At 54.7% G+C, this 26373-nt stretch overlaps 1 protein-coding gene across 2 annotated transcripts in view; it reads right to left on the bottom strand.

Moving 5' to 3' along the window:
- The window catches only part of PADI2 (peptidyl arginine deiminase 2), a 54955-nt gene that overhangs the window by 25853 nt on the left and 2729 nt on the right, over positions 1–26373 (bottom strand). For both annotated transcript variants that reach the window (XR_011254148.1, XM_069575164.1), the window contains exons 2-4: positions 11939–12122; positions 10825–10897; positions 2643–2704 (exon numbers count right to left, since the gene is read on the bottom strand). Coding sequence is in view for 1 of the 2 variants with exons in the window: in XM_069575164.1 (XP_069431265.1) it covers positions 2643–2704; positions 10825–10897; positions 11939–12122 (319 nt within the window). In the remaining variant the exon portion in view is untranslated. The remainder of the gene's footprint in view (positions 1–2642; positions 2705–10824; positions 10898–11938; positions 12123–26373) is intronic.

The following is a 26373-nucleotide window of genomic DNA, read 5'->3' as shown; positions in this document are numbered from 1 at the left end:
GTGCGCGGTGCGTGCGCGCGACGGAATATGGGTGTAGAGCGTGCGCGCGACAGAATACCGGAGCGGAGCGTGCGCGCGACGGACTACGGGTGCGGTGCGCGCGCGCGACAGAATACGGGCGTGGAGCGTGCGCGCGTCGGAATACGGTAGCAGAGCGTGCACGCGACGGAATATAGGTGCGGTGCGTGCGCGCGACAGAATACGGGAGTGGAGCGTGCGCGCGACGGAATATGTGTGCGGTGCGTGCGCGCGACGGAATATGGGTGTAGAGCGTGCGCAACAATACGGGAGTGGAGCGTGCACGCGACGGAATACGGGCGTGGAGCGTGCGCGCGACGGAATACGGGGGTGGAGCGTGCGCGCGACGGAATATAGGTGCGGTGCGTGCGCGCGACAGAATACGGGAGTGGAGCGTGCGCGCGACGGAATATGTGCGCGGTGCGTGCGCGCGACGGAATATGGGTGTAGAGCGTGCGCGCGACAGAATACGGGAGCGGAGCGTGCGCGCGACGGACTACGGGTGCGGTGCGCGCGCGCGACAGAATACGGGAGCGGAGCGTGCGCGCGACGGACTACGGGTGCGGTGCGCGCGCGCGACAGAATACGGGAGCGGAGTGTGCGCGCGACGGAATATGACTCAGCCACCAAAAAGAATGGCAGTAACATGGATGACTTAGAAAGTGTCATACGAAGGGAAGTAAGTCAGAAACAGAAAGACAATACCAGTGACACCGTTTACATGTGGAATCTGAACTACGACACAAATGAACACATCTACGAAACAAGAGCAGACTCCCAGATCCAGAGAGCGACTTGTGGTTGCCCAGGTGGTGGGGAGGGAAGGACCGGGAGTCTGGGATTTGCAAACATAAACTGGTATATTATACAGGACGGCTAAACAACAAGGGCCTACGTTTAGCACAGGGAGCTGTGTTCATATCCTGTGATAAGCTGTAATGGAAAAGAACATGAAAAAGAAGATGTAGGTAGATCTGAGTTACTTTGCTGTATAGCAGAAATTAACACAATACTGTAAATCAACCATACTTCTATAAAGGTAAAAAATATTTATGAGATGAATGAAGAACACGTTAAACTACTCTGGCCCAGATGAAGGAAGTCAGGGCCAGTCCAGGCCCACAGGGGGCGGGGTGAGCCCCCAGCTCCTCCGGGAAGCAGGATGCCTCGGGCTGCCCTGGGGCCTGCCGTCGTGTGGCCGCAGACGCTGAGCACAGATCCGTGGGGCTGACTCGGCCTCAGGAAGGCAGGGCTGGGCGGACGCCCCTCCCAAGCAGGAGCCTTGGGGAGCGGGCTCCCCTACAGCCCCGAGGAACCCCCAGAGGTACGTGGAGAGTTTGGAGCTGGCTGCCAGGCCCCAGGCTTCTCACTGGGCTGTATTTACTTACTTTTTAAAGTATTCATCTCCACATAATTTAAACCAGCATACAGGTTGTTATTATAAAAGTGGTGTATGCCCATGGCAAACATCTAAGTGCGCTAGAAGAGCAGAAAATAGAAGCCAGGATGTGCACAGAGCGAGACCAGCGGAACTTAAAAATGGGGTTGAGAGTCACACTACCACGTATAAACTAGACAGCCAGTGGGGCTTTGCTGTATGACTCAGGGAACTCACACCAGGGCTAGAGAGGTGGGATGGGATGGGAGGTGGGAGGGAGGTTCAAGAGGGAGGGGATATATCTATACCTGTGGCTGACTCGTGCTGATGTATGGCAGAAGCCAACACGTTACTGTAAAGCCATTATCCTTCAATTAAAAATAGATTAAAAACAAAGCAAAATGGGGGCGAGGACAACGACGTGGAGAACGCAATGCCGTCTGCACAAGTTAAAAATACACACACCCTAACCACACCGCATGTTTCGCAAGAATCACAAGAACGGAAAGTGACACATTAAAACCATTCGAGCGGTCCTTTGCAGGGGAGCAGGACGGGAGCGAGGAGTGTAGGATCGAGGAGAGGAAATGATGAGTGGACGAATGTGCTCAGTCGTGTCCGACTCTGTGACCCCTTGACTGGAGCCCGCCAGGCTCCTTCGTCCATGGGATTCTCCAGGCAAGAATACTGGCATGGGTTGCATGCTCTCCTCCAGGGGCTCTTCCCAACCCAGGGATCGAACCCAGGTCTCCCGCACGGCAGGCGGATTCTTTACCGTCTGAGCCACAGGGAAGCCCGAATGGACAAATAAGTGATACACAAAACCGGGAAGAGGGTGTGTGTGCATCATTAGCGAACACATCGGGAATTGGGAATGATTACTGGAATCTTCTGCTCCTGATAGCCAGAAAGACCCCCAAAAGCCAAACAATAAGAGCAAATGCTTTGGCGGCACTTGCTCTGTGGCAGAACGTCCCTCCTTCACACCAGCTGCATGAACTGGGTGTCCCCACCCTCTGGATGGGCCACTGAGACTTGGGAACCCGTTCCGTGGCTGTTCCTCTAAGGAGCTTGCTCCCAGCTGGGCTCTGTCAATGGTGTGTGTGTCTGGGAACTTGTCTTCTCATCTGTAAAGTGCGAGTTGTTGGAGTTTGCTGGGAGGACCGTGGCTGCCTGCAGGCCCCAGCCTGGGGCTCTGGCCCCGGAAGCCCCCCATTCAGGGCCGCCTGCCCTGGGGGTGAGGTACCTTTCTTGGGTTGTTCTTCTCCACCACGCCGTCGCGGTCTGCGTCCACATCCAGGGAGATCTCTGGGGACAGACATGTGGGTGAGCTGCTGGGCTGGCCAGAGAGGGTGGGGTGGGGGCAGGAGGGGGACCTATGGGGTTAGGGTGCAGCTCACCCGAGGGAAGAGCTGTGCTGAGGTCACCCTAGCCAACCCCCTGCCTCAACACCGCACTGCTGGATGGAGTCACGAGCGGACACTGTGCAGACTGCGAAACTCAGGAAGGGGCTGTCAGGTGGGTCTGGGGTCTCCCGCCCCCTTGCTGCTCCTCTACAGCTCTGGGTGGTGGGTGGGATGAGCCGCACCAGATCTCGGAGTTCAGAGAGGTCAAGGCGTGTGCCCGGGGCACAAGGTCACAGGGTCACACGAGGAGATCTGAAGCATATACCGCGTTTGGTGTGAATCAAAGCTCAGATTTGGTATGAATCAAAGCTCAGATTTGGAAACTTTCACGGGACTCCCCACCGGCCTTCCTGTCCTGTCCTGGTGGGTGCACACATGTGCAATTGTGGGCTTCTTTTCCAGAACTCCCGGGGGTCTAGACTCCACCTCGAAGGACTGAGGGTTTTACTTTGGGTGGGAAACTGGATCGTCAGCTCCTCTTGATCTGACTGTGCCCAAGAGGCCAAGCTGCCAGACAGAGGATCCAGGATGGGGTCCTCGCTGTCTCTCCTCTGGGGGAGGGACCTTCTCTGTTCGTAGGCCTGCTGTGGGGACTACGTGGGGCAGTGAAATGAGCTCAAAGTTCAGCATCAGACAGGACTGAGCTTGAACCGTGGTTCCGCCTTGTAAGCTGTGTGGTGCTGGGCAGCTTAGCTTCTCTGAGCCCCGGTCACTCGACCTGAAAAGTGAGGTGCTCTCCCATTAGATGAGTTGCCTTAATTGCAACGGTGGGCACTGCTGGCACTTTGAGCCAGATTGCTGCTGCTGCTGCTGCTGTGGGTCTGCCCTGTGCATTGCAGGGTGTTGGCCACATTGCTGGCTTCTACTCCCCGGAAGCCCGTAACATCCCCCGAGCTGAGACAACCAAAAGGTCTCCAGATATTGCCAAAGGTCCCCCGGGGGCAACATGGCCCCCTGAGTTGGAGACAAAGAGGGTGAGGCAGGGGAATTGTTGGGAAGGAGGTGGGAGCGACACGCGGAGTGAGGCGAGCTGGGTCCAGGTTGCGGACAGCCCGTGGGCTCGGCCTTAGGCTGAGCACGACTTGGACGGAGGTCGGAGCTGGGTGAGAACAACCAGGTTTCTGGTCGGTCCCGCTGGCAGCCGAGCTGTCTCCCTGGAGGGGCAGCGTGCCTCCTCTCTCTTAGGTCAGGGATTATATGGAGGGCCTCCCTTTGCCCACAGCCCGATTCTCTCCTCACCCTGAATGCGGCTCTTCCAGGTCTGGAAGGAGGTAGGAAGGGGGTTCTAAGGGCACTGAGTCCTTGGGAGAGGGAGGCAGTCTCCCCGCTTCTGCAGCCCCACATTAGGTGCTGTAGGAAATAATTATATAAACTCCCATTGATCCCATTCACACACCAAATCACTACTGAGAATCAACTGGGCTCTAGGCCTCACCCATGGGGAGCAGCGTGGGCAATTGGCCCCCAGTGCCTGCTCCCAAGGAGCCCCCAGTCTCATGTGTGTGGTTAGTTCATTCGTGTCCAACTCTGCGACCCCATGGACTGTACACCACAGCCTCCTCTGTCCATGGGATTCTCCAGGCAAGAATACCGGAGTGGGTAGCCTATCCCTTCTCCAGGGGATCTTCCTGACCCAGAGATCAAACCTGGATTGACAGGTGGATTCTTTACTGTCTGAGCAACCAGGGGAAGTCCTGTGAGATAAATATTACTGTTTCCACCTTCTAAGCAAGCAAACTCAGACTCGGAGATGTCGCTGGTCGGCACACTGGGCTGATGATCTGAGGGGCTGGTTCGGGGTAAGACTTCTAGGGAGAAAGCCGAGAAGAAGGCCCCTCCAGCTACTGCTAGAGATGGAAAGCTCAGAAGGACCAGTATTGATACTGGCTCCCAGACAGCCACGGACGTTCCAGCGGGACACTCCCAGGGAATGCTGCTGCTTGGGGAGGTAGCCTTCCTGAAGCTTCTCCCAGGGGACCTGCTGCAGACCCAGCCCTCTCCAGGAATCACTCTTCGCTTTTCTCTCCTGGGTGTACAGTTCTTTGTGGACAGAGCACTTGCCATGGGTGTTTCCCCTTCAGTCACCACCCTCCCAGCCATCCTGCCATAAATAGGAGGAAGCGAGGCACCCAGCAGGGCAGTGACCACGAACAGCCCAGACAGTGCAGAGCCAGGGGTCGCCCTCGGGTCTCAGACTCCAGACCCCTGCCCTTGGCTGTTTCCTCCTCAGTCTCAGGCTGACCTCCATCCTGGGTTGTTTCCAAAACCAAAGCCCGCCTTCCAAGACCCAGGACTCACTCCTCTAGGGGTCGTTCCCAGAGGAGGGGCCAACTCCCCACCCTGGCGACCCTGTGGCGCTGCAAGGCGCCACCGCACCGCGGCTCCTGTGGCCCATGAGAGCAGCGGCCGCAGGAGAGAAATCAGGAGCGTTTCCCTGTGCTCCGTTACGGACTTTTCGTTATTCTGGGCTGCACCACGTGGCTTGCGAGCTCTTAGTTCCCTGACCAGGGACGGAACCTGCGCTGTGCGCCAAGTCCTGACCCCCAGAACGCCAGGGAACTCCCCATTATGAATTTCTTACATTAAATTTTTGTTATCAATTTTATCAAAAAGAGTACCAAACAGCTTCTAAAAAAACCCAGGGTTTCTTTGTTTAGCCTGTTCCCTCACAGCCTGAGGCAAGCTCTATAATACCAAATAATATGCCTACTATTTTTTTTCGGTTTATTCAACTGGGACAAATTTCACTGACTTCCCATAAAATCACATAATCGGCTCCCTTAACATCCACCTCCTGACGTCGCACGGGGCTCCACACCTTCTCTCCTGTGACTCTTGACAAAACTTCATGGTCAGTTGGAACGGCCTCCTTACCCCTCCGCCCTCCCTCGGAAACTCCCCCAAGTTACAAGCCATTCCTCGAGGACTTCTCCCTTTCAAAGCTTCCCTCAAGGTCCAGTTTAACTGGATTCCAATGGGATGCTCCTGAGGGAATGGGAACAGGCTTGCGGGCCCGCCCAGGGCTCTGCCTCCTGAAGCACCTCTGTCTTTCCTGAGGAGGGGGAGGTGGCATCTGTTTCAGGGCCTCTGGGCTCCAGACATTTCCCAGAGGCTCCAAATCCTGTCTCAGCTCCCTAGAATAGCCCCAAGGTGTCAGGTGGCACCCAGGGTGTGGGGCAGATTAAGTGGAAATGTCACCAGGACTGGGCTCAAGGCAGCCTGCCCCGGGGAATCAAGACATCGGCCTCAGCTTCTGCACGAGCGCTTTGGCGGCTGCCAGCCCCTGGATGGTGGCGGGGTGCCAGGACTTCTTGGCTGACGGGGCAGCTTGGGGTGTGGCAGGGAGGGGACTGTCCCCGACAGTCACTGAGGGTGGTTATCCTGGGTCTGGGAGGGGGTGCAAGGAACGAGGGCCTTAGGTTGTTGCAAAAAATCCTCCAGGGTCACGTCCACATGCTCCTCCCTTTGCAGGACCTCGGCAAATAGGGTGAAGCTATGCCTCTCTCCACCATCTTCCCCTCGAATCCCCTTAACAGCGAGGACGTTGCGAATCAGCCCTACCCAGGGGCTCGGAGGCTCTCTGGGATCAATGAGGTCAAAACTCACTTTATAGCCTCGAAAAAGTGAGGTCCAGGGGACTCCCTGGTGGCCCAGTGATAGGACTCTGTGCTTTCACGACCAAGGGCCTGGGTTTGATCTCTGGTTGGGGAACTAAAGCCCCACAAGCCAAGTGGCACAGTCCCCCCTCCCCCCCACCAAAAAAAGTGAGGTCTACAGGGAGAGGGCATATCACAGCTTTTTGGCGAGACTGGGACTGAGAACTACAGCCTGATTTGACCAAGGGCTCATGATTTTGTTCTCAATACCAGGAGGAAGACTGAGGCACCATAAGGTTCTTCAGCACCACACAGGCAGAGAGAAAATGGGCTGCCCCATGCCCCAAGAGGAAGGGACAAAAGCAAAGAGCATTACCTGAGCACCTAGCCCCTGCCAGGCCTGGGGATGCCCCATCCCACTGAACTCCTATAAGCACTGTGCAAGAGTACACTGGAAACCCATTCTACAGAAGAGGAAACTGAGGCTCAGCAGAATGGTGGTCATAATGTGGCTGGAGTGGGGAGAGCCAGAACTTAGACCTATTGTATTTCTGTCCACTCTGAGGCCAAGGTTCTTTCTACCCAGTGTGGACTCAGGACAGAAGTAGGGTGAGATGGACACCAATACCTCCCTGGGGGACAGTCCCACCATCCTGGGTCATTAAAAGCACTCTTGCCTCTGAGCCACCACCCCCAAATGATCCTGGGGCAGATCTCTGAGGGAAGACAAGACCTAGATGGGTCAGATAGACCAGTGGATGGGTCTCAAGGGAAACCTAGTTTTTACCAGGCTCCCTAATGAAACATAAGTTCAGTTGGGGTGAGTTTTTCATAAAGTTTTATTTCTGCATGTGAATGACTGTCTTCTGTTTTGAGATTCAGTTCAGTTCAGTCACGTCTGAGCTCTTTGCGACCCCATGAATTGTAGCACGCCAGGCCTCCCTGTCCATCACCAACTCCAGAGTTTACTCAAACTCATGTCCATCGAGTCAGTGATGCCATCCAGCCATCTCATCGTCCGTTGTCCCCTTCTCCTACTGCCCCCAATCCCTCCCGGCATCAGAGTCTTTCCCAGTGAGTCAGCTCTTCCCATCTGGTGACCAAAGTACTGGAGTTTCAGCTTTAGCATCATTCCTTCCAAAGAACACCCAGGGCTGATCTCCTTCAGAATGGACTGGTTGGATCTCCTTGCAGTCCAAGGGACTCTCAAGAGTCTTCTCCAACACCACAGTTCAAACGCATCAATTCTTCGGTGCTCAGCCTTCTTCACAGTCCAACTCTCACATCCATACATGACCACAGGAAAAACCATAGCCTTGACTAGATGGACCTTAGTCGGCAAAGTAATGTCTCTGCTTTTGAATATGCTATCTAGGTTGGTCACAACTTTTCTTCCAAGAAGTTAGCATCTTTTAATTTCATGGCCGCAGTCACCATCCGCAGTGATTCTAGAGCCCCCCAAAATAAAGTCTGTCTGACACTCTTTCCACTGCTTCCCCATCTATTTCCCATGAAGTGATGGGGCCGGATGCCATGATCTTCGTTTTCTGAATGTTGAGCTTTAAGCCAACTTTTTCACTCTCCTCTTTCACTTTCATCAAGAGGCTTTTTAGTTCCTCTTCACTTTCTGCCATAAGGGTGGTGTCATCAGCATATCTGAGGTTATTGATATTTCTCCCGGAAATCTTGATTCCAGCTTGTGCTTCTTCCAGCCCAGCGTTTCTCATGATGTACTCTGCATAGAAGTTAAATAAGCAGGGTGACAATATACAGCCTTGATGTACTCCTTTTCCTATTTGGAACCAGTCTGTTGTTCCAGGTCCAGTTCTAACTGTTGCTTCCTGACCTGCATACAGATTTCTCAAGAGGCAGGTCAGGTGGTCTGGTATTCCCATCTCTTGCAGAATTTTCCACAGTTTATTGTGATCCACACAAAGGCTTTGGCATAGTCAATAAAACAGAAATAGATGTTTTTCTGGAATTCTCTTGCTTTTTCCATGATCCAGCGGATGTTGGCAATTTGATCTCTGATTCCTCTGCCTTTTTAAAAAAGCTTAAACATCTGGAAGTTCCCGGTTCACGTATTGCTGAAGCCTGGCTTGGAGACTTTTGAGTATTACTTTATTAGCGTGTGAGATGACTGCAATTGTGTGGTAGTTTGAGATTACACCTTGCCTACTTTTTAGGTGCTAACATGTTAACAAGATGGTGATAATTGATGGTAAATTGCTTTATTAATGTCTTTTTTTCTTTTTGGCCAAACTTCAAAACCGTTTACTAATTTGGTGGGGAAAGGAGGGGCCTTTATTACTGACCCATGGAGCCTAAATATCTGGAACTTGTGGCAGTTAGAGAAATATCTCTTCAGTGAGAGAGCGTCAGCACCCCGGAAGGACGAGCCTGGTCATTCACCATGTACTCGGTATCTTCTGCCCAGTCTCAGCCCTATGGCACCCTCGCTTGCCTCGTGGCTCTTGTTGTTTAGTCGCTAAGTCAGGTCCGACTCTGTGACACCACGGACTGTAGTCTGCCAGCCTCCTCTCTCCGTGGGTTTCCCAGGCAACCATACTGGAGTGGGTTGCCATTTCCTCCTCCCGGAGATCTTCCCAACAACCCAGGGACTGAACGCATGTCAACTGCATCGGCAGACAGACTCTGTCCCTGAAGGACCAGGGAAGCCGCGCCGGCCTCCTCAGTGTCCCTACAGCATCCGTCCTAGGCCCGACCCTGCGTCCTCACAGTGTTAACGCGCCGGCCGTCCTGGGCCCGCGCCGGCCTCCTCACAGTGTTACTACACCATCGTCCTGGGCCCATGCTGGCCTCGTAACAGTGTTACTACACCGCCCGTCCTGGGCCCGCGCCGGCCTCCTCACAGCGTCACTGCACCGCCCGTCCTGGGCCCGCGCCGGCCTCCTCACAGTGTCACTCTGCCATCAGTCCTGGTCCCCCGCCGGCCTCCTCACAGCGTCACTGCGCCGCCCGTCCGGGGCCACTGTGTTTTGTGGGAGTCTCGTCAGCGGCATCGTCAGCCCCCTGGCAGCTCCCTCCTCTGCCAGGCTTCGGGCTGCTGCCCGTCCCGCTAATGTCCTCAAGTGTCCTTGCCTCTGTGGGGTTGGGTTTCGTAGGGACGGTCACCTGAGACACTGGGGCACCGTGTACCCGTGAGGCTCACACGTGCCAGCCCTCAGCTGCAGCGCTGGAAGCTTCGGTTTCGTCTCCCGAGGCCACTCCCCGCCACGTAGTCCTGAGGACCAGCCGGGCACTCACTCCCTCAATGTGGAAAGAGCAGCAGGTGACCGGCAGTCAAGCCCATTTGGGAATCAGCTCACAAGTGGGAGAGCAATGCTACCAAGCCTGATTGGGGCTAAAAGTGCAGGGTTGGAGAAGGAAAGTCTGGCTTGGGAACTAGTTGTTTTGTGGGGGGATTTCTGAGCCCCTCCCCTGGGAGAATATGGCATAATTGAAACGGCCAGGTGTCCCGTAGACCACGCTAAGCTTGGTTTTCTCATCTGTAAAATGGGGACTATAATAGCATGCCCTCTTGGAATAGCTGTGAGAATAGACCGAGCTCATGATAGCTAGGCCACCTCGTGCTGGAGCTCGGCGGTGCTCAGTAAACGCCGCCTCGGCGCCAAAGTCCTGGACACAGAGCAGCTGTTCAGCAGATAGACATCGCTGTTGTTTTCAACGCCCTCAGGACATGGCTGAGGCTCAGCAGCAGGCAGCTCACCTTCCCCTGGCCTGTCGCCACTCTGTCAGTGCTGAACTAAGGACTCACTGAAATGTCCCCCTGGCTTGGTCATTATAGGGGCTAGACTGAAAAGACAAGTAATGCCTCCACTGCAGAAGGCCCAGGGAGTGCAGGCCCAGAGCCTCGCAGCCAGGGGAAGGCAGTGCGGCGCAGACGGGAAGACCCGCAAAGGAATGAGCCTGAGCTCTGGGCCCAACCGGCGCTGCGTTGCTGTGTGACTTTGAACCAGGTCCCCAGCCTCTCTAGGCCTGAATGTCTGGGCTAGGACGAGGTGGATTAAGGACCCAGGCTGCATCTTTGCACCCTGAGGGGCTGGGGCTGGGGAAGGCAGGGGTGTAGCTGGGGCTGGGAAGGACAGTGCAGGCTTTGTAGACAGGCCATTCTCCTTTCTACAAGCGAGCTCTTCTCCGGGCTGCAGGGCAGAGACGGGGGAGGAGCACCCTTGGCTCTTTCTCCCCACAGTCCACAGAGCCTGCGACGGGGACTGTGATAGTCAGCTGAGTTGCTGAAGGACCAAGGCATGCCTCCCCCCGCAGCACCCCCCAGACCTGCATTATCAGAGGAAGCTCCGAGTGCCAGGCGGGCAGCACCGAGAACAGCCCAAGCGCCTGGGAAGAGCAGCAGTGCCAGCCCCTGGGGAACAAAGGCACCCAGGCCAGAGCCACGCAGACTCACCGATGGCCGTGAGGAAGAGCCCAGCCTGGTCGACGGGCGTGATCCCCTCCTCCTCATAGTAGCTGACGGTGACCTTGACGGGGGTGGGGGCGGCACACGGGGAGGGAGAGAACAGAAGTCACAGGTCACAGGCAGGAAGACCTGCAGGGACCGCCTCACAGTCTGTCAAGCCAATCGGCTCTAACCAGATGAACCCTCTCCTCCAGGAAGTGCTCTTGGCTTGGTGGGCTCTCTCAGAATATCCAACTAGACAGGGGGCTCCCCTCTCTCAGAGGGCATCCAGGGTGTCATCTGCTACTTGCCCCCCGGTGCGTCCTGCTGCCGGTCCCCACTTCTACCAGGGTGTGTATCTAGCTTCCACTCGGCAATGATGGAGCTTAGGCTGTCCTCACTGGACAACGCCCAGTGCCGTCCCTGACACAGGACACACGTGACGTTCATGTTAATAAGTAGAGAGCCCAGGGAGAAAGGGCCTAGTCTCGGCTCTAACTCTTGCGCCTGGGCGCCCAGCATCCCATCTGATACACGATGAAACCAAGGGCATTCGTGGCCGTCGCGTCCAGGAGTCTAAGAGTCTGTGCTAAGAGTCCCGAGACGTTAACCTGCCATGAATTCCCCCTTCTGTGGCCGCAGCCATGAGCCGATTTACGGAGCACGTGAAAAGTGGCTAGTTTGAACTGAGATGGGCTACAGCTGTGAAACGCACAGAAGATTTAGACTCGGCGTGGAAAAAACCTTGGTCTTGTTTTTTACACTGATATCACGTTGAAATGACAGTATCTGGATATATGGAGTTAAGTAAAAAATATCATCAAAATTAAGTCCATCTATTTCTTTTTGCTCTTTTATTTACTTACTTATTGGCCATGCCACCCAGTATAGGGGAACCTTATTAACAGTTCCCTGACGAGGGATCGCACCCATGAGCCTGCAGAGACCGTGTGGAGTCCTAACCACTGGCCCACCGGGCAGGTCTCGCTTTTCGCTCTTTTAATGTGGTTGTGGAAAAACGGAAACCTGCGTGTGTGGCCCATGCTTGGCTTTTCCTGCCCACACGGATCCGGCCCGGCCTGATACCGGCCTGGCCCCCGGCCCCCAGGCCCGTGCACGGTACCTTGTCGCTGCTGGCTTCAGGGCTCGCCTGGCTCATGGTGAGCCGCAGCGTGGTGCTGGGCGACAGGGGCCAGCGCTGCTTGCCGTTGGTGGCCACCTCCTCAGCCTGCCCATCGCGCACCACCTCCACCCGCACGCGCTCCGAGTGCTTCAGGCTGAAGGTCTGGGCCCCCGCAGGGGCTGCGCTGCAGGGAGAGAGGAGGCCGCGTCACAGGGACTCCTGGGTGGGCGGGACGAGGGCCTTCAGGAAGAGACCCCTGGGGGGCAAGGCTGCAGGGCTCCCAGAGGAGCAGTGAAGAGGGCACTGGCTAAAAATACAGATTCCTTCAGTGTGGGAGGGATAAATTAGGAGGTTGGGATGAACCGATGCAGACTACTACACATAAAACAGATAAGCAACAAGGACCTACTGAAGAGCACAGGGGACAATAATAACCTATAATGGAAACCCAACATCTGCTGGATCATCAAAAAAGCAAGAGAGTTCCAGAAAAACATCTATTTCTGCTTTATTGACTATGCCAAAGCCTTTGACTGTGTGGATCACAATAAACTGTGGAAAATTCTGCAAGAGATGGGAATACCAGACCACCTGACCTGCCTCTTGAGAAACCTATATGCAGGTCAGGATGCAATAGTTAGAACTGGACATGGAACAACAGACTGGTTCCAAATAGGAAAAGGAGTATATCAAAGCTGTATATTGTCACCCTGCTTATTTGACTTATATGCAGAGTACATCATGAGAAATGCTGGGCTAGAAGAAGCACAAGCTGGAATCAAGATTGCCGGGAGAAATACCAATAACCTCAGATATGCAGATGACACCACCCTTATGGAAGAAAGTGAAGAACTAAAAAGCCTCTTGATGAAAGTGAAAGAGGAGAGTGAAAAAGTTGGCTTAAAGCTCAACATTCAGAAAACGAAGATCATGGCATCTGGTCCCATCACTTCATGGGAAATAGATGGGGAAACAGTGGAAACAGTGTCAGACTTTATTTTTGTGGGCTCCAAAATCACTGCAGATGGTGACTGCAGCCATGAAATTAAAAGACGCTTACTCCCTGGAAGGAAAGTTATGAACCTAGACAGCATATTGAAAGGCGGAGACATTATTTTGTCAACAAAGGTCTGTCTAGTCAAGGCTATGGTTTTTCCAGTGGTCATGTATGGATGTGAGAGTTGGACTGTGAAGAAAGCTGAGCCCTGAAGAATTGATGCTTTTGAACTGTGGTGTCGGAGAAGACTCTTGAGAGTCCCTCGGACTGCAAGGAGATCCAACCAGTCCATCCTAAAGGAAATCAGTCCTGAATATTCACTGGAGGGACTGATGCAGAAGCTTAAACTCCAGTATTTTGGCCACCTGATGCGAAGTGCTGACTCATTGGAAAAGACCCTGATGCTGGGAAAGATTGAGGGCAGGAGGAGAAGGGGACGACAGAGGATGAGATGGCTGGATGGCATCACTGACTCAATGGACTTGGGTTTGGGTAGACTCCAGGAGTTGGTGATGGACAGGGAGGCCTGGCGTGCTGCAGTCCATGGGGTCACAGAGTTGGACACGACTGAGCAACTGAACTGAATGGAAAAGAATCTGAAAAAGAGTGTACATGTATACGGCTTCCCAGGTGGTGCTAGTGGTGATGAGTCCACCTTCCAGGGCAGGAGACGTGCACTCGACCCCTGATCTGGGAAGACCTCACATGCCAAGGAGGAACTAAGGCCGTGCACCGCGGCTGCTGAGCCCAGGCTCCAGAACCGGGAGCCAAGCTCCCGAGCCCTCGCGCCCAGGGCCCGCGCTCCACAGCAGGAGGAGCACCAGAGTGAGAAGCCCACGCGCCTCGGCGGAGCGTGGCCCCACTCGCCGCAGCCAGAGAAGAGCCCAAGCAGCAGCGAGGACCCGTCACTGCCAAAGATAAATGAGTGAAAAGAAACATACAGATTCCCTGGGCTAATCTTGCACCCACTGACTCAGAATGATCCAGGTTGGGGCCTGGGGAATCTGCTTTTATTTTTTAAAATAGTAGGCTTTGTTTTTAAAGCAGTATTAGGTTTACAGAACAGTTGATCGCATAGTATAGAGAGCTCCCATATACCCCTTCTCCTCTGTGTAGTTTCCCATATTATGAATATCTTGCATTCCTGTGATACATTTGTTACCATTAATGAAGCAATATTGATGTACTATTATTAACTAGAGTCCATAGTTTACTCTGTATTGCAGTCTTCTGAGCTTTGTCAAATGCACAGCGTCAAGTATGCACGTTTATAGTATAGTACAAAATAGTTTCTCCGCCTTAAAAATGCCCTGTGCTCCACCTAGTCATCCCTCCTGGGGACCTGAATCCTTAACAAGATTCCTTGTATTTCTGATGGGCAACCAGCTTGGAAGCCACCTGCTATTGTAAGGGTAGAGGTCTGAGGCTCAGACAGAAGACCGAGTTTGCAGCAAAGACAGAGTTTGCTGGGCCTAGAACTCTCGTCTCCCAAGCCCTGTTCAGTGTCTGAGCTGAAGACCAGGGGAGCTCGGCTGCCAGTGAGGAGGCAGGCTTCCAGGTGCTGGGTTTGCACACAGACGGAGCCGTGAACCAGGAGCTTACCGGGCAGGGGTGGGCTCTTCACAAAGACACCTCCTTTTTGCCACAGCTTTCACAGCTTGGAATTCTCTTCGAGAGTCATTGCTTGGGGTTCTGGAGGAGTTTTCTACTGAATGGGAAATAGTCTTAGAATTCTTGAGAAGCCATCAAGGTTTCAAGGCGGGAAAATAACTGGTTTGAGCTGGTTGCTGTGGACCAAATGTTCGAGTCTTAAGCCCTAACCCTCAATGTGATTGTTGTTGAACATTAGATGAAGTCAGGAGAGCAAGGTCTAAGCGATAGGGTTTGCCTCCTCATAAGAAGAGGCAGAGAGAGTGCGGTCTCCCTTCGCGGGCACCGAGGATGGGCCGCATGAGCCCACAGCTGGAAGGCCCTCGGTGCAGACCTGGGTGAGAGCCTGGCTGGTGCTCTGATCTCAGACTCGAGCCGAGGGACCTGGGAGAGAGAAACGTTTGTTTTTAAGCCACTGAGCCCATGGCATTTTGTGGACTTGGGAGAGAGAAACGTTTGTTTTTAAGCCACTGAGCCCATAGTATTTTGTTTCGGCAGCTCAAGCAGATTAAGACTCAGACCTCCAGGGTGATAACAGGAAGGACTGGGAGACAGAGGAGGAAGGCGCCAGGGCTGACGGTTTTGCTAAATCTCCAGCCCACGGTCTGAAGGTTCCCAAAAGCTCAAGAGGGCTCAGAGGGATTCAAGCAGATTCTCGTGGGGTTTAGGACGAAGATAGAGGTGCAAGTGTCTGCCTCAGAGGCACAGCTGCTGTCTCGAAGGCCTGGTGCTCTCAGGCTCCCAAAGAGTTCTCCACTATGATCGGGCGTCAGGATCATCAGCGGGTACTGTTTCAACCTTTGCTTTCTTTTTTTAAACGGCCACAGATTTGTGGGTGCCATTCTCAGAGAGAACGGCTGGCATGACGGAAGTGCGCCTGGGACAGTGGCCAGGGGCGAATGAGAGCTCCGGAACAGCGGTCCTCCGCGTTCAGGAGCAGCAGCTGCAGCAGCAGAGCCTTTACCTGGAGGGCTCGTCAGAGCATGGGGTGTCTGGCCCCTTCTCAGCACTTCCGATTCTGGTTTTCAGAGAGGCAGAGGAACCGGAGATCAAACTGCCAACATTCACTGGATCGTGGAGAAAGCAAGGAATTTCCAGAAAAACATCTACATCTGCCTCACTGACTATATGAAAGCCTTTATCTGCACGGCTCACAGTAAACTGCGGAAAATCCTTAAAAAGATGGGAATGCCAGCCCATCCTATCTGTCTCCTGAGAAACCTGTTTGCAGGTCAAGAAGCAACAGGTAGAACTGGACATGGAACAACAAATTGGTTCAAAATTGGGAAAGAAGCCTCTATCCTGTCACTCTGCATATTTAACTTATATGCAGAGTACATCATGCAAAATGCGAGATCGGATGGAGCACAAGCTGGAATCAAGATTACAGGGAGAAATACCAACAACCTCAGACATGCAGATGATACCACTCTAACTGCAAAAAGTGAAGAGGAACTAAAGAGCCTCTTGATGAGGGTGAAAGAGGAGAGTGAAAAGGTTGGCTTAAAATTCAACATTCAAAAAATGAAGATCATGGCACCTGGTTCCATCACTTCATGGCAAATAGAAGAAGAAAAAGTGGATGACAGGACAGATTTTATTTTCTGGGCCCCCAAATCACTGCAGATGGTGACTGCAGCCATGAAATCCAAAGATGCTTGCTTCTGGGAAGGAAGGCTATGATGAACCTAGACAGCATATTAAACCAGAGATATCACTTTGCTGACAAAGGTCTGTCTAGTCAAGGCTATGGTTTTTCCAGTAGTCATGTATGGATGTGAGAGCTGGACCATAAAGAAAGCTGAGTGCTGAAGGATTGATGCTTTTGAGCTATGTTGCTGGAGAAGACTCTTGAGAGTCCCTTGGGCAGCAAGGAGATCAAACCAGTCCATCCTAAGGGAAATCAACCCTGAATATTCACTGGAGGGACTGATGCTGAAGCTGAAATTCCAGTCCTTTGGCCACCTGATGCGAAGAGCTGACTGACTGGAAAAGACCCTGATGCTGGGAAAGACTGAGGGCGGGAGGAGAAGGGGACGAGAGGATGAGATGGGTAGATTGTAGCACTGACTCAGTGGAATTTGAGCAAATTCTGGGAGGTAGTGGCGGACAGGGAGGTACAGCGTGCGGCAGCCCAGGAGATCGCAGGGACTGGACGCAAGGTAGTAACGGAACACGAGGCCTGAAGTGGGGCCTGAGAATCTGCATTTCACCATGTCTCTAGGAGCTGTTGGTACTGCTGGTCCACGGACCGCAGCTCGAGAACCACTGGTCTAGACGTGCAGCAGTGCACTCTGGCGCTTAGGGTCCTGGGGCAGGATGGCCAAGGCCGTGAGTGGGAGTTTGCAGAGGCCACCAGGCAGGGCCTCGTTGAGCCAGGCCACAGGCCGTGAGAGTTACCGGCGAAGACTACTGTGATCCCGGGCACTGTCAGGAGAGAGCACCAAGGGCTGGGCAGCCCCATGCCCAGGGCTGGAAAAGGAGAGAGTGAGAAAAAGTTCCAGAATCACTGTTTCTTGTCTGTCTTCTTCCAAACCACTCAGCCCATCACGGGGACACTTGTCTGTGGTCTGCTGCGGCACAGAGTCTGGGCAGAAGGCGGAAACCCTGGCTTGGGGGGATATGTGCCAAAAATCTGGGTTCAACCCCTTTTGCCAGTGACATGCTGAGGGGGACTTGAGTGTATCCCTTGCACCTTCTGAGCATCCACTTGCCAGCCCATAAGGTGAAGGAGGACCACCCATCCCTCCTGTCCCACAGGCCTGTCTTTCCCTCCTTGGGGCGGGATGCATCTCCCGTTGCCACGGGATGTCTATCTCCTCTGGATCGTAAGACCCCGAGGGCAAGGTCTGCTCTCCTCCAGAGCCTAGCACAGGGCTGAGCACATCACACCCACTCAGCAGAGGGGGTGGAGCTGAGCAGGACACACTTCCCTGGTCACTCAGACAGTAAAGAATCCGCCTGCAATGCAGGAGACCTGGGTTTGATCCCTGGGTCAGGAAGATCCCCTGGCGAAGGAAATGGCAACCCTCTCCAGTATCCTTGCCTGGAAAATTCCATGGAGAGAGGAACCTGGAGGGCTACAGTCCATGGGGTCACAAAGAGTTGGACGTGACTGAGTGACTAACATTTTCACACGTTCTGAGCAGTGAACCTTTTAGATGCGCGAGGCTGGAAATCCCCAAAGGAGGTGTGGGTACCCATGAGATACTTTTAGATGGCACATGGATGCAGAATTTAAGACAGGTATTCATTTAACGTGCTATCTTTTACGGAAACTGATAAAGGCTTGGCGTTTATGGTAATGATATAAGATCTCCACTTAAAGTTATAAGAAAAATAAGAGATGGTTTAAAGATAAATTTTAAGTCAATGATACGAGAGTTAGAATATGCTTTTGGTAAAAATCATGGGAGTCTGGGGAGCTGTGTGCTCAGGTCTAGCAGATATCCCCCTAGCGCAAGCCCCGGGTTTGACCATAAACCTGCTGGGTGGCCTTGGGTGAAGCACTTGTCCTCTCTGTTTCATCAAGAGTAAAGTGAAAGAATGGGACCAGGACAAGGGTGGCTGGAGTCTGGGGAGCGCAGAGGGGCAGGTCTGGACAAAGGGGTGGCGAGGGAGGTGCTGACTAGCCAGGGGTCTCTCTGCTAGACGCCCACCCCTTTAACCAGAGCCACTATTGTTTCACCTTGTCCTGTATACTGGGCTTCTGCATACAGCTCTATAGAAAAATTGCTCTGTAAACTCACAGGGCAGGATGACGTTTTAGGGCCCAGTTCTGACGATGGTTGCTCTGAGTGATGCTCCCCACCTCCTTCGTCCCTCTGAGCCAGTGAGAAACTAGAGGAGGCCCCAGAGGCTTGGGGGTTAATACCCCACCTACACTGGAGCTCTAGAGCCCCACACCCTCCCGTCCCAGCCCTGCTCTGAGCTGAGCAAACAGCTATTCTTGGAGTGGCCCTGGCAGAACCAACCAAGGCACCCATTGTTCCCTGTGGGGCCTGCTGGCTGCCTCCCTCCCCAGGAAGAACCTCTTAGAATCCCCTGCAGCAACCCAAGAGCCAGGGGCTGTGGGCATGTCACTTCTCCCTGGAGGCTGCAGGGCGGGGCGCGGGGGTTATGGAGGGGCCAGAGCAGAGGTCGCGGTGGCCATGCCCTCCGGCTTACGGGAAAGAGGCTAAAGCCATGTGGACAGAAGGCCAGGTGGGGGCCACGTCGGCACTGCCCACCATATCCCAGCACCCAGGGCACGGCCACGCTCGACGTATATATTTCAGGAGTAAATGAATGAATGGACCCAAGAAGGGTCTTGGTTTTCCAAATTGTATTATCAGAGTGATTTAAAAAAAGGGAAAGAAATCAGGTTACTTGCCTGCTGGAAAATACTCAGTGGCTCTTCAGTGACCACCAAACAGCAAAATTCAAACTCCAGTGCCTGGTACTCATCCAGTGGTACTCAGCCACCGCGTCTCACACTGACTCCCCGCCTCGCTGCCTGCAATGCCCCCACCGCCCCAGCCCCAGCACTGTCTCATCTCACTACGCGCTTTGCTCCTGCGGGTCCTTCTCCCTGTAAATCTTTCCCCCGACTTCTCTGCCTGGCAGCTCAGCCTTCCTGCATGACTCAACTCAACTGATTTGGCTCCATCCATGTTTATTTTCCCTGGTGGCAGCTCACCTTCTTGGAGGCAGAGAGTGTATTTTCTTTCACTTTCAGCACCTAGCTTAGCACAGGTGCACGGTAAGGGACTGTTTGCCCCAGGAAGGGCTGGAAAAGGGGACTTGCGTTTGTGGCCATTCACGTGACAGTATTTATTGAGGACTTTTTATGTGTCAGGCGTGTGCTAGGTCCTGGGATAGAGCAAAATAGAAACTATGGTCCTGGGGCCATGGAGAAAATACTCTAGTGGAAAAGAAAAAGGCTCTTGACGGATTGCACAGTTATGATCACAGCTGTGAAAGCTGCTCTAAAGGAAAGTATGGGGTTCCACGAGGTCCTGGTCTGGAGGTCGAGAAAGGATTCCTGGAAGACGTGGCATTTGAGTTGAAGTTTTAATTTTACACTCTAAATTATAGCTTAGTTTGTTAGATCAGTGGTTCTTACATTTGAATCGCACTGGCCCCACATGAAAGGCCTGTTAAAATATAGATTGTCAGGCTACCCCCAGAGTTTCTGACTCTGCAGATTGGGGAAGGTGCCTGGGAATGCGCATTTCTTCCCCGCAATTTTATTGGAGAACTGACAGATAGAATTGCATGCATTTAAAGAGTGTGATCGGAAGATGTGACACACATACACTGTGAGAGGCAGCTACAAACTCCCAGGTGAAGCTGCTGGTCCAGGGACCAGCGTGGGAACCACTGAATTTGCCCAAAGCGATGAGAGGAAGAGGAGCAGAGATTTCCAAGCAGCAAGGACAGCGTGGGTGCTGGCCTGAGGTGGACGTGAGCCCAGCATGTTTGAGAAACTGGAAGGAGGTTAACGAGGCTGGGGTCTGTGAGCACGACAGGAGGAGAGCAGTGGGGGGAGGACCCAGGCCACGGTGAGGGGCTGGCCGCTCCCCTGCAGGCCCCGAGGCTGCTGCGCAGGGAAACGCGAGCGCCTTGCCTGCAGACAGCTCCTCCAGGGCGCAGGGTGGGGGGTGGGAGGCAGAGTCAGGAGAGGGGTAGGCGGGGGGACCAGTGGGAAGGTGGCCGCAGCTGTCCAAGGGAGCGGTGGTGGTGGCGCGGGGCGGGGTGTCGGCCGGGGAAATGGAGGGACACAGCCAGTCAGCAGGCATCAGACAATGGAACTTGGAGCAAGACTGGAAAGCAGTGTCAGGTGTAGGAGAGGCGTGCTCACTGTGCCTGGCCCGAGGGGATTCTGGGTGCTGCAGCCTAGCATCTGCTCAGCCCCACAGATGCTGTGTGACCTCGAGGGAGCCATCAGCCTCTCTGGTCCTCCCTTAGTCAGTGGGGAGGGCCAGCTTGACCTCGCAGGGCTGGGACACTCCCTCCGCCCCAGACTCGAGGGCAGGACGTGCCTGCGGCTCACTGGCAACTGGCTCTCCTGGCTTGTCCACCTGCCCTGGGCCTCGTTAACACCAGTGGGGCTGACTCCGCTGTGAACCCAGCTCCTGGCAGCCTGGGTGTGACATCCTGTCCCCAGGTCTTTGCAGGGATCTCAGGGGCTCTGTGGGTGCCAGCCTGGTGTGCAGCCCCACGGCGAGCCCCCTCCCGGAGCCTTCTGGAGGGGAGGCAGCTGGAGCCCGGGAGTGGGCAGCTGGTCTGGACTGGGCTCCGTGAAGACAGACCACGCCTCTTGCTCTTAGCCAGCCCTCTTCTGTGCTCGGTGGGCTCAGCAGCCTCTCTCACTAGGCACTGGGGCCTCCAGTTGCCCAGGGGCCCTCTCCTTAGGGAAGAAACAATCTAATCCACGATCACTCCCTCCCCAGACACCTGCAACGACTCCCTGCAGAACAGTTTAATGCCTGATCCCAGCGTTCAAAGCCCAGGTTCAAGCGAATCCACTCTCCAGGCTTACACTCCAGGCTACAGAAACTATGCCCTTTCTGCCCCCCAGTGCCCCTACCTTCCTGCCAGGCACCTTGCTCCCGCATGGCCTGTCCGGGTCACACTGTGAACCCCCGTCCACCCTCCAGCTGGGTTGCCACCCTCTCCAGGAAGTCTTCCCAGATCTTATCTGCCAGGACCCCTCCCCCTCCCCGTGCTGGTGCTTGAAACAGTACTTAACGCGGCGTCAACATTTCTCCCCTGTGAACATGCTAAACTGTTTGAGGCCACAGTCCACTATTACCTGTCTTAATAATCTTACAATAAACCCAGTGGGCTTCCCAGGCGGCGGCAGTGGTAAGAGCCTGCCTGCCAACGCTGCAGACACAGGAGAGACAGGTTCCGTCCCTGGCGGGGGAAGACCCCCTGGAGGAGGACACAGCAGCCCCCTCCAGTGTTCTTGCCTGGAGAATCCCATGGCCAGAGGAACCTGGTGGGCTGCAGTCCACAGGGTCACAAAGAGTCGGACACGACTGAAGCGATTCAGCACGCACAAAACCCAATGCTAATTCACGAAAACTCCTTACTGACTATGTGCGGGATACTGTTTCAAGTCCTAAGCCCAGGTAATCTCAGTCTATCCTTTTGATAACCCCACGAGGCCCGTGTTAATGTCATCCTATTTTACAGATGTGCACGCTGAGGCCCACAGAGGGCAAGCGTTTGCTCTGAGTCTCATGGATAGACCGAGACAGGCAGGATGTGGGGGAAACTGAAGCTCTCTGAGCTCCAGGCCTGGCTCTCCCGTCCTGGGAGGGATCCAGGGGTTCCAGTCCTCCCTAAAGATCCTCTGGGTAGGGACACCGGGTGAAGGAGGGGGAGTCCAGGCCTGGGTCAGGAAAGGATCAAACAAGAAGCCCCACTCATTTTGCAGGTGGGCATCAGTCCAGAGAGGGGACACCAAAGGCTGGCATCCTACCCTGGGTCTTCGGATAAGTGACCAAGACAAGCCGTCAGTGTCCTGCGCATGGGGCTGGGCATGGCCGGGCAGAACAGAGCTGCCGCCAAAAACTGGCCTCCCCCGAAGCTGAACCACGTGCCTGTCCAGCTGGGGGTGGGCACTGGGGTGAGCCCTTGCTGCTGTGCTCCCACCCGACTCAGGCCCTGTGGGTCGGGACAGAAGATCTGGGGGACCCCAGCTGTGCAGGGGGCGGTGGGCTCGACCACACAGAGCTGCCACTCCCCGGGGACTAGCCTGGCACCAGAGCCTTTCCTTGTTTTTAAGAGTTGAGGGTCCTGGGTGTTGTTCTAATTTATGAGGCCACCTGGCCTGGCCTGAATTCCACCTCTGTCATTCCCTCAGGGGCAACGCTGCCCTGGCCAAGCTCGGCCACACGCCCTTGGCCTTCCGCCGCTCTGTCCAGCGGTGCCCATCCCTGAGGCTGGCGGTGGAGCCTGGTGACAATCCAGTCCATGTGTGCCCTGGCCACATCCATCCAGCCAGCCAGCCAACCAAGGAGACATCAGTGACCTGAGGGCAGGGGGCTCACGGGAACGAGGAAGGCATTGGGCAGGGGGAGGACACGCCTATAACACCCGCCCCAGAAGACGGCTTGGCAGGGCGGCCAAAGGTGGCTCCGCAACGCCACCATCTAGCGGCTGCGCCATCGTGAGCAAGCTCCCCACGCGCTTCCCCGTCACAGTGCCTACTCACTAAGCGCCACCATCTAGCAGCCGCGCCATCGTGAGCAAGCTCCCCCACGCGCTTCCCCGAAACGGTGCCTGCTCACTAAGCGCCAGCTCCCCACGCGCTTCCCCGAAACGGTGCCGACTCACTAAGCTATTGCCAGTTTCGAAGTTGTTTTTAGTCACTAAGTCATCCCGACTCTTCACGACCCCAGGGACTGTCGCCCGCCAGGCTCCTCTGTCCATGGGACCTCCCGGGCAAGAATACAGGAGTGGGTTGCCACTTCTTCTCCAGGGGAATCTTCCCAACCCAGGCATCCAACCTGTGTCTCCAGCATTGGCAGGTGGATTCTTTACCATTGAGCTACCTGGGAAGCCGGCTGTGAGGTTTAAACACAAATAAATTATCAAATCCCTGGAGTAGGAAATGGCACCCCACTCCAGTATTTCTGCCTGGGCAGAGTCTATGAGGCTGCAAAAACCAGACACGACTAAGCAACTGAACTCAAATTATTAAACACATATGTCATGAGCGTACGAAGTGCCCATAAGGCTGCCTGGTACAGAGTAAGTTAGCTAGCAATGTTAAGTGAATAATAAGATGCACAAAGAAAGCAACAGTCCTGAGGCGGGGAGCGCCTGGGGCTTGGGGTCGGCACTGTGGAATGCGGGGTGGGTGGGGAGGAGTTCAGAAAGCTGCTTGGAGGAGGTGACAGGAGCTGAGACTTGCCAGGCTTGCAGAGGTCAGGGGGCCACGTGCCAGACAAAGGGAACAGCACCTGCAGCGGCCCCGAAGCAGGGAGGAGGAGATGCGGTCAGGGGCCAAGAGCAGCGTCCACAAAACCAGCCAGGCTGCAGTGGGTGCAGGTGGGTCAGCAGGAGGTGGGGGGCCTGACACCCGGTGGCAGGGCGCTCAGGCACCGTAGGCCCTAGCACTTCGATCGGATCCTAAGTATACTTTGTAAAACACTCACACCAACAAAGAGTCAGAGAGGGTGATCTGAGTTGAGCTGAGGGAGTGATGTGGGGTTGAATTCAGATTTGGCAGGCTCTCCTCCAAGGCTGGGGGCTTCCCAGGTGGCTCGGTGGTAAACAATCCGCCTGCCAGTGCAGGAGATGCGGGTTCTGTCTCTGGGAAGAACCCCTGGAGGAGGGCATGGCAGCCCACCCCAGTATTCCTGCTTGGAGAACCCCAGAGACAGAGAGGCCTGGCGGGTTGCAGTCCGTGGGGTCACACAGAGTTGGACCCGCCTGAGCGACTGAGCGCGCAGGGCCCCCAGGCAGGGTGCGCGACGGCCTGTGCCCTGCTTGCCCAGTCTCACTGTGCTGATGCCTGGGACCCCTTCCTGGCACCCCCGTTCCTATCTTCTGTCGGAGGGTGATGGGCCAGGCCCTCCTGGAGAAATGGCTGGCCAGCCTCTGCCTTGGGGAATCAGAGGAAGGTGCGTAGATCACCTCTACTTCCAACCTCACGGGCTCATCAAGAGGTCAAATGCAGCCAGGAGAAAGCCCTACAGAGGCAGGAGGTGACCGATAACATTATCTCTGCCCTGAAGCTCCTGCAGACCTCAGGAAACGGATATGGAGAGAGCTCGCAACCCAGTCAAGAACTCTTCCCCTCCCGGTCAGATGCATGAACCCAGGGCTTGTGGGTCAGGGGGCGAGTCAGGCAGAGCGCAACTACCCTGTCGCCTTATCCCAAGGCCGCTCGTTCCCCAGGCTCCCAGGGGATCTGGCGGAGGCGAGCGGCAAGATGAAATTGACATGGGGGTGCCACTCACTCAGCGCTTTCTCTCCAACAAGTCAGAATCAGATGTGGACTCAGGCCAGCCCACTGAAGCAGCAGCTGTGGGTTGAAGGGACCGTTGGTGGAAACCGCGAAGACGAGGCCCGTGCGCAGAGGAGGCCCGCACGCCAGACCTCAGATAAGCGTGCTGCGTGGGAGGCAGGGAGGGGAGAGGAAACAGCAAGTATCTTTAACAAGGATCCCGAAGTAAATCTCCACAGAAACATTTCCTACTTCCTCCTTTCTGTGCATCTGTTTTTAGCTTGCTGCAGGCCAGCCCTCAGAATGTCGCTGGGTCAGGTCATCATCCCCAAAGGACCGGTTTTGCTGGGAGAGGGTGGGTGACCCTCAGGACCAGCCGAGGAAGGGGCAGGCGAGGCCCCTGCCTTGTGTCTGGAGGTGAAGGAGGTCTGTGCACATCTCAGGAGAGGGGACCCAGAGCCCTTGGGAAAGCGGGTGGGTGTTGTGGTCTGTTCACTCATCTTTGTGATTCAGGACTGAGGGGTCAAGACACCACTCCCTCACTGACTGGGCCTAAGGCCCACCACCTTGCCCCTCAGTGTCTCCTTGGAGACTGGAGACCCTGGGGCATCACGTGGGGGTCAAGTCAGGACTTGTGTCTGGGTGGGGAGGGAAACAGAAGGTCAGCTGGGGGCGGGTAAAGTCTCCGGGGGCAGTGTCTCATGGCCCTGGAGGGGGCTGGGAGGGACACGGGCTAAGAGGGTCATCTAATTCAATCTGGACTGGAGGTTAGAGGAGCCTCCCCAGAGGCTCAGTGATAAAGAATCTGCCTGCAGTGCAGGAGACCCAAGAGATGCGAGTTTTATCCCTGGGCTCAGAAAATCCCCTGGAGAAGGAAATGGCTACCCACTCCAGTATTCTTGCCTGGAGAATTCCACGGACAGAGGAGCCTGGCAAGCTACAGTCCACGGGGTCGCAGAGAGTCGTACACAACTGAAGTGGCTGAGGACACAGAGCTTAGAGAGGAGATTAAGGGCATGAGTTCTGAGCCAGACAGGGCTAGACCTGAGTCCTGCGTCCGAGCCTCACTTTCCTCATCTACAAAATGAGATGATCCAAGCACAACCTCCAAGGTCTGCAGGGAGGAAAAAAGGAGGTAACGCACTTGGTACGTTATTGTTTGGTCACTAAGTGGTGTCCGACTCTTTGCGACCCCATGGACTGCAGCACACCAGACTCCTCTGGCCTCCACAATCTCCCCCAGTTTGCTCAGATTCAGGGCCCTTGAGTTGGTGATGCTGTCTGAGCATCGTATCCTCTGCTATGTTGACAGATGTTCTTATCATTACAGCTATCAGGACTGACAGCAGCTCAGTCTTGGTATCGGGAGGGGCTTCCTTCCACTGGACCAGTGGTTCTTAGCTGGAGGCGACTCGGCCCACCAGGGACGGCTGGGTTATCTGGAGACATTTCTAGGTGTCACAGTTGGGGGTTGCAATTGGACATGGAACAATAGACTGGTTCCAAATAGGAAAAGGAGTACATCAAGGCTGTATATTGTCACCCTGCTTATTTAACTTATATGCAGAGTACATCAGGAGAAACGCTAGGCTGGAAGAAACACAAGCTGGAATCAAGATTGCCGGGAGAAATATCAATCACCTCAGATATGCAGATGACACCACCCTTATGGCAGAGAGTGAAGAGGAACTAAAAAGCCTCTTGATGAGAGTGAAAGAGGAGAGTGAAAAAGTTGACTTAAAACTCAACATTCAGAAAACAAAGATCATACATGGTATCTGGTCCCATCACTTCATGGGAAATAGATGGGAAACAGTGGAAACAGTGGCAGACTTTATTTTT

The sequence above is a fragment of the Ovis canadensis genome, chromosome 2 (assembly GCF_042477335.2).
Source record: "Ovis canadensis isolate MfBH-ARS-UI-01 breed Bighorn chromosome 2, ARS-UI_OviCan_v2, whole genome shotgun sequence".
Classification (NCBI taxonomy): Eukaryota; Metazoa; Chordata; class Mammalia; order Artiodactyla; family Bovidae; genus Ovis; species Ovis canadensis.
This window is presented reverse-complemented; position numbering and strand designations above follow the sequence as displayed.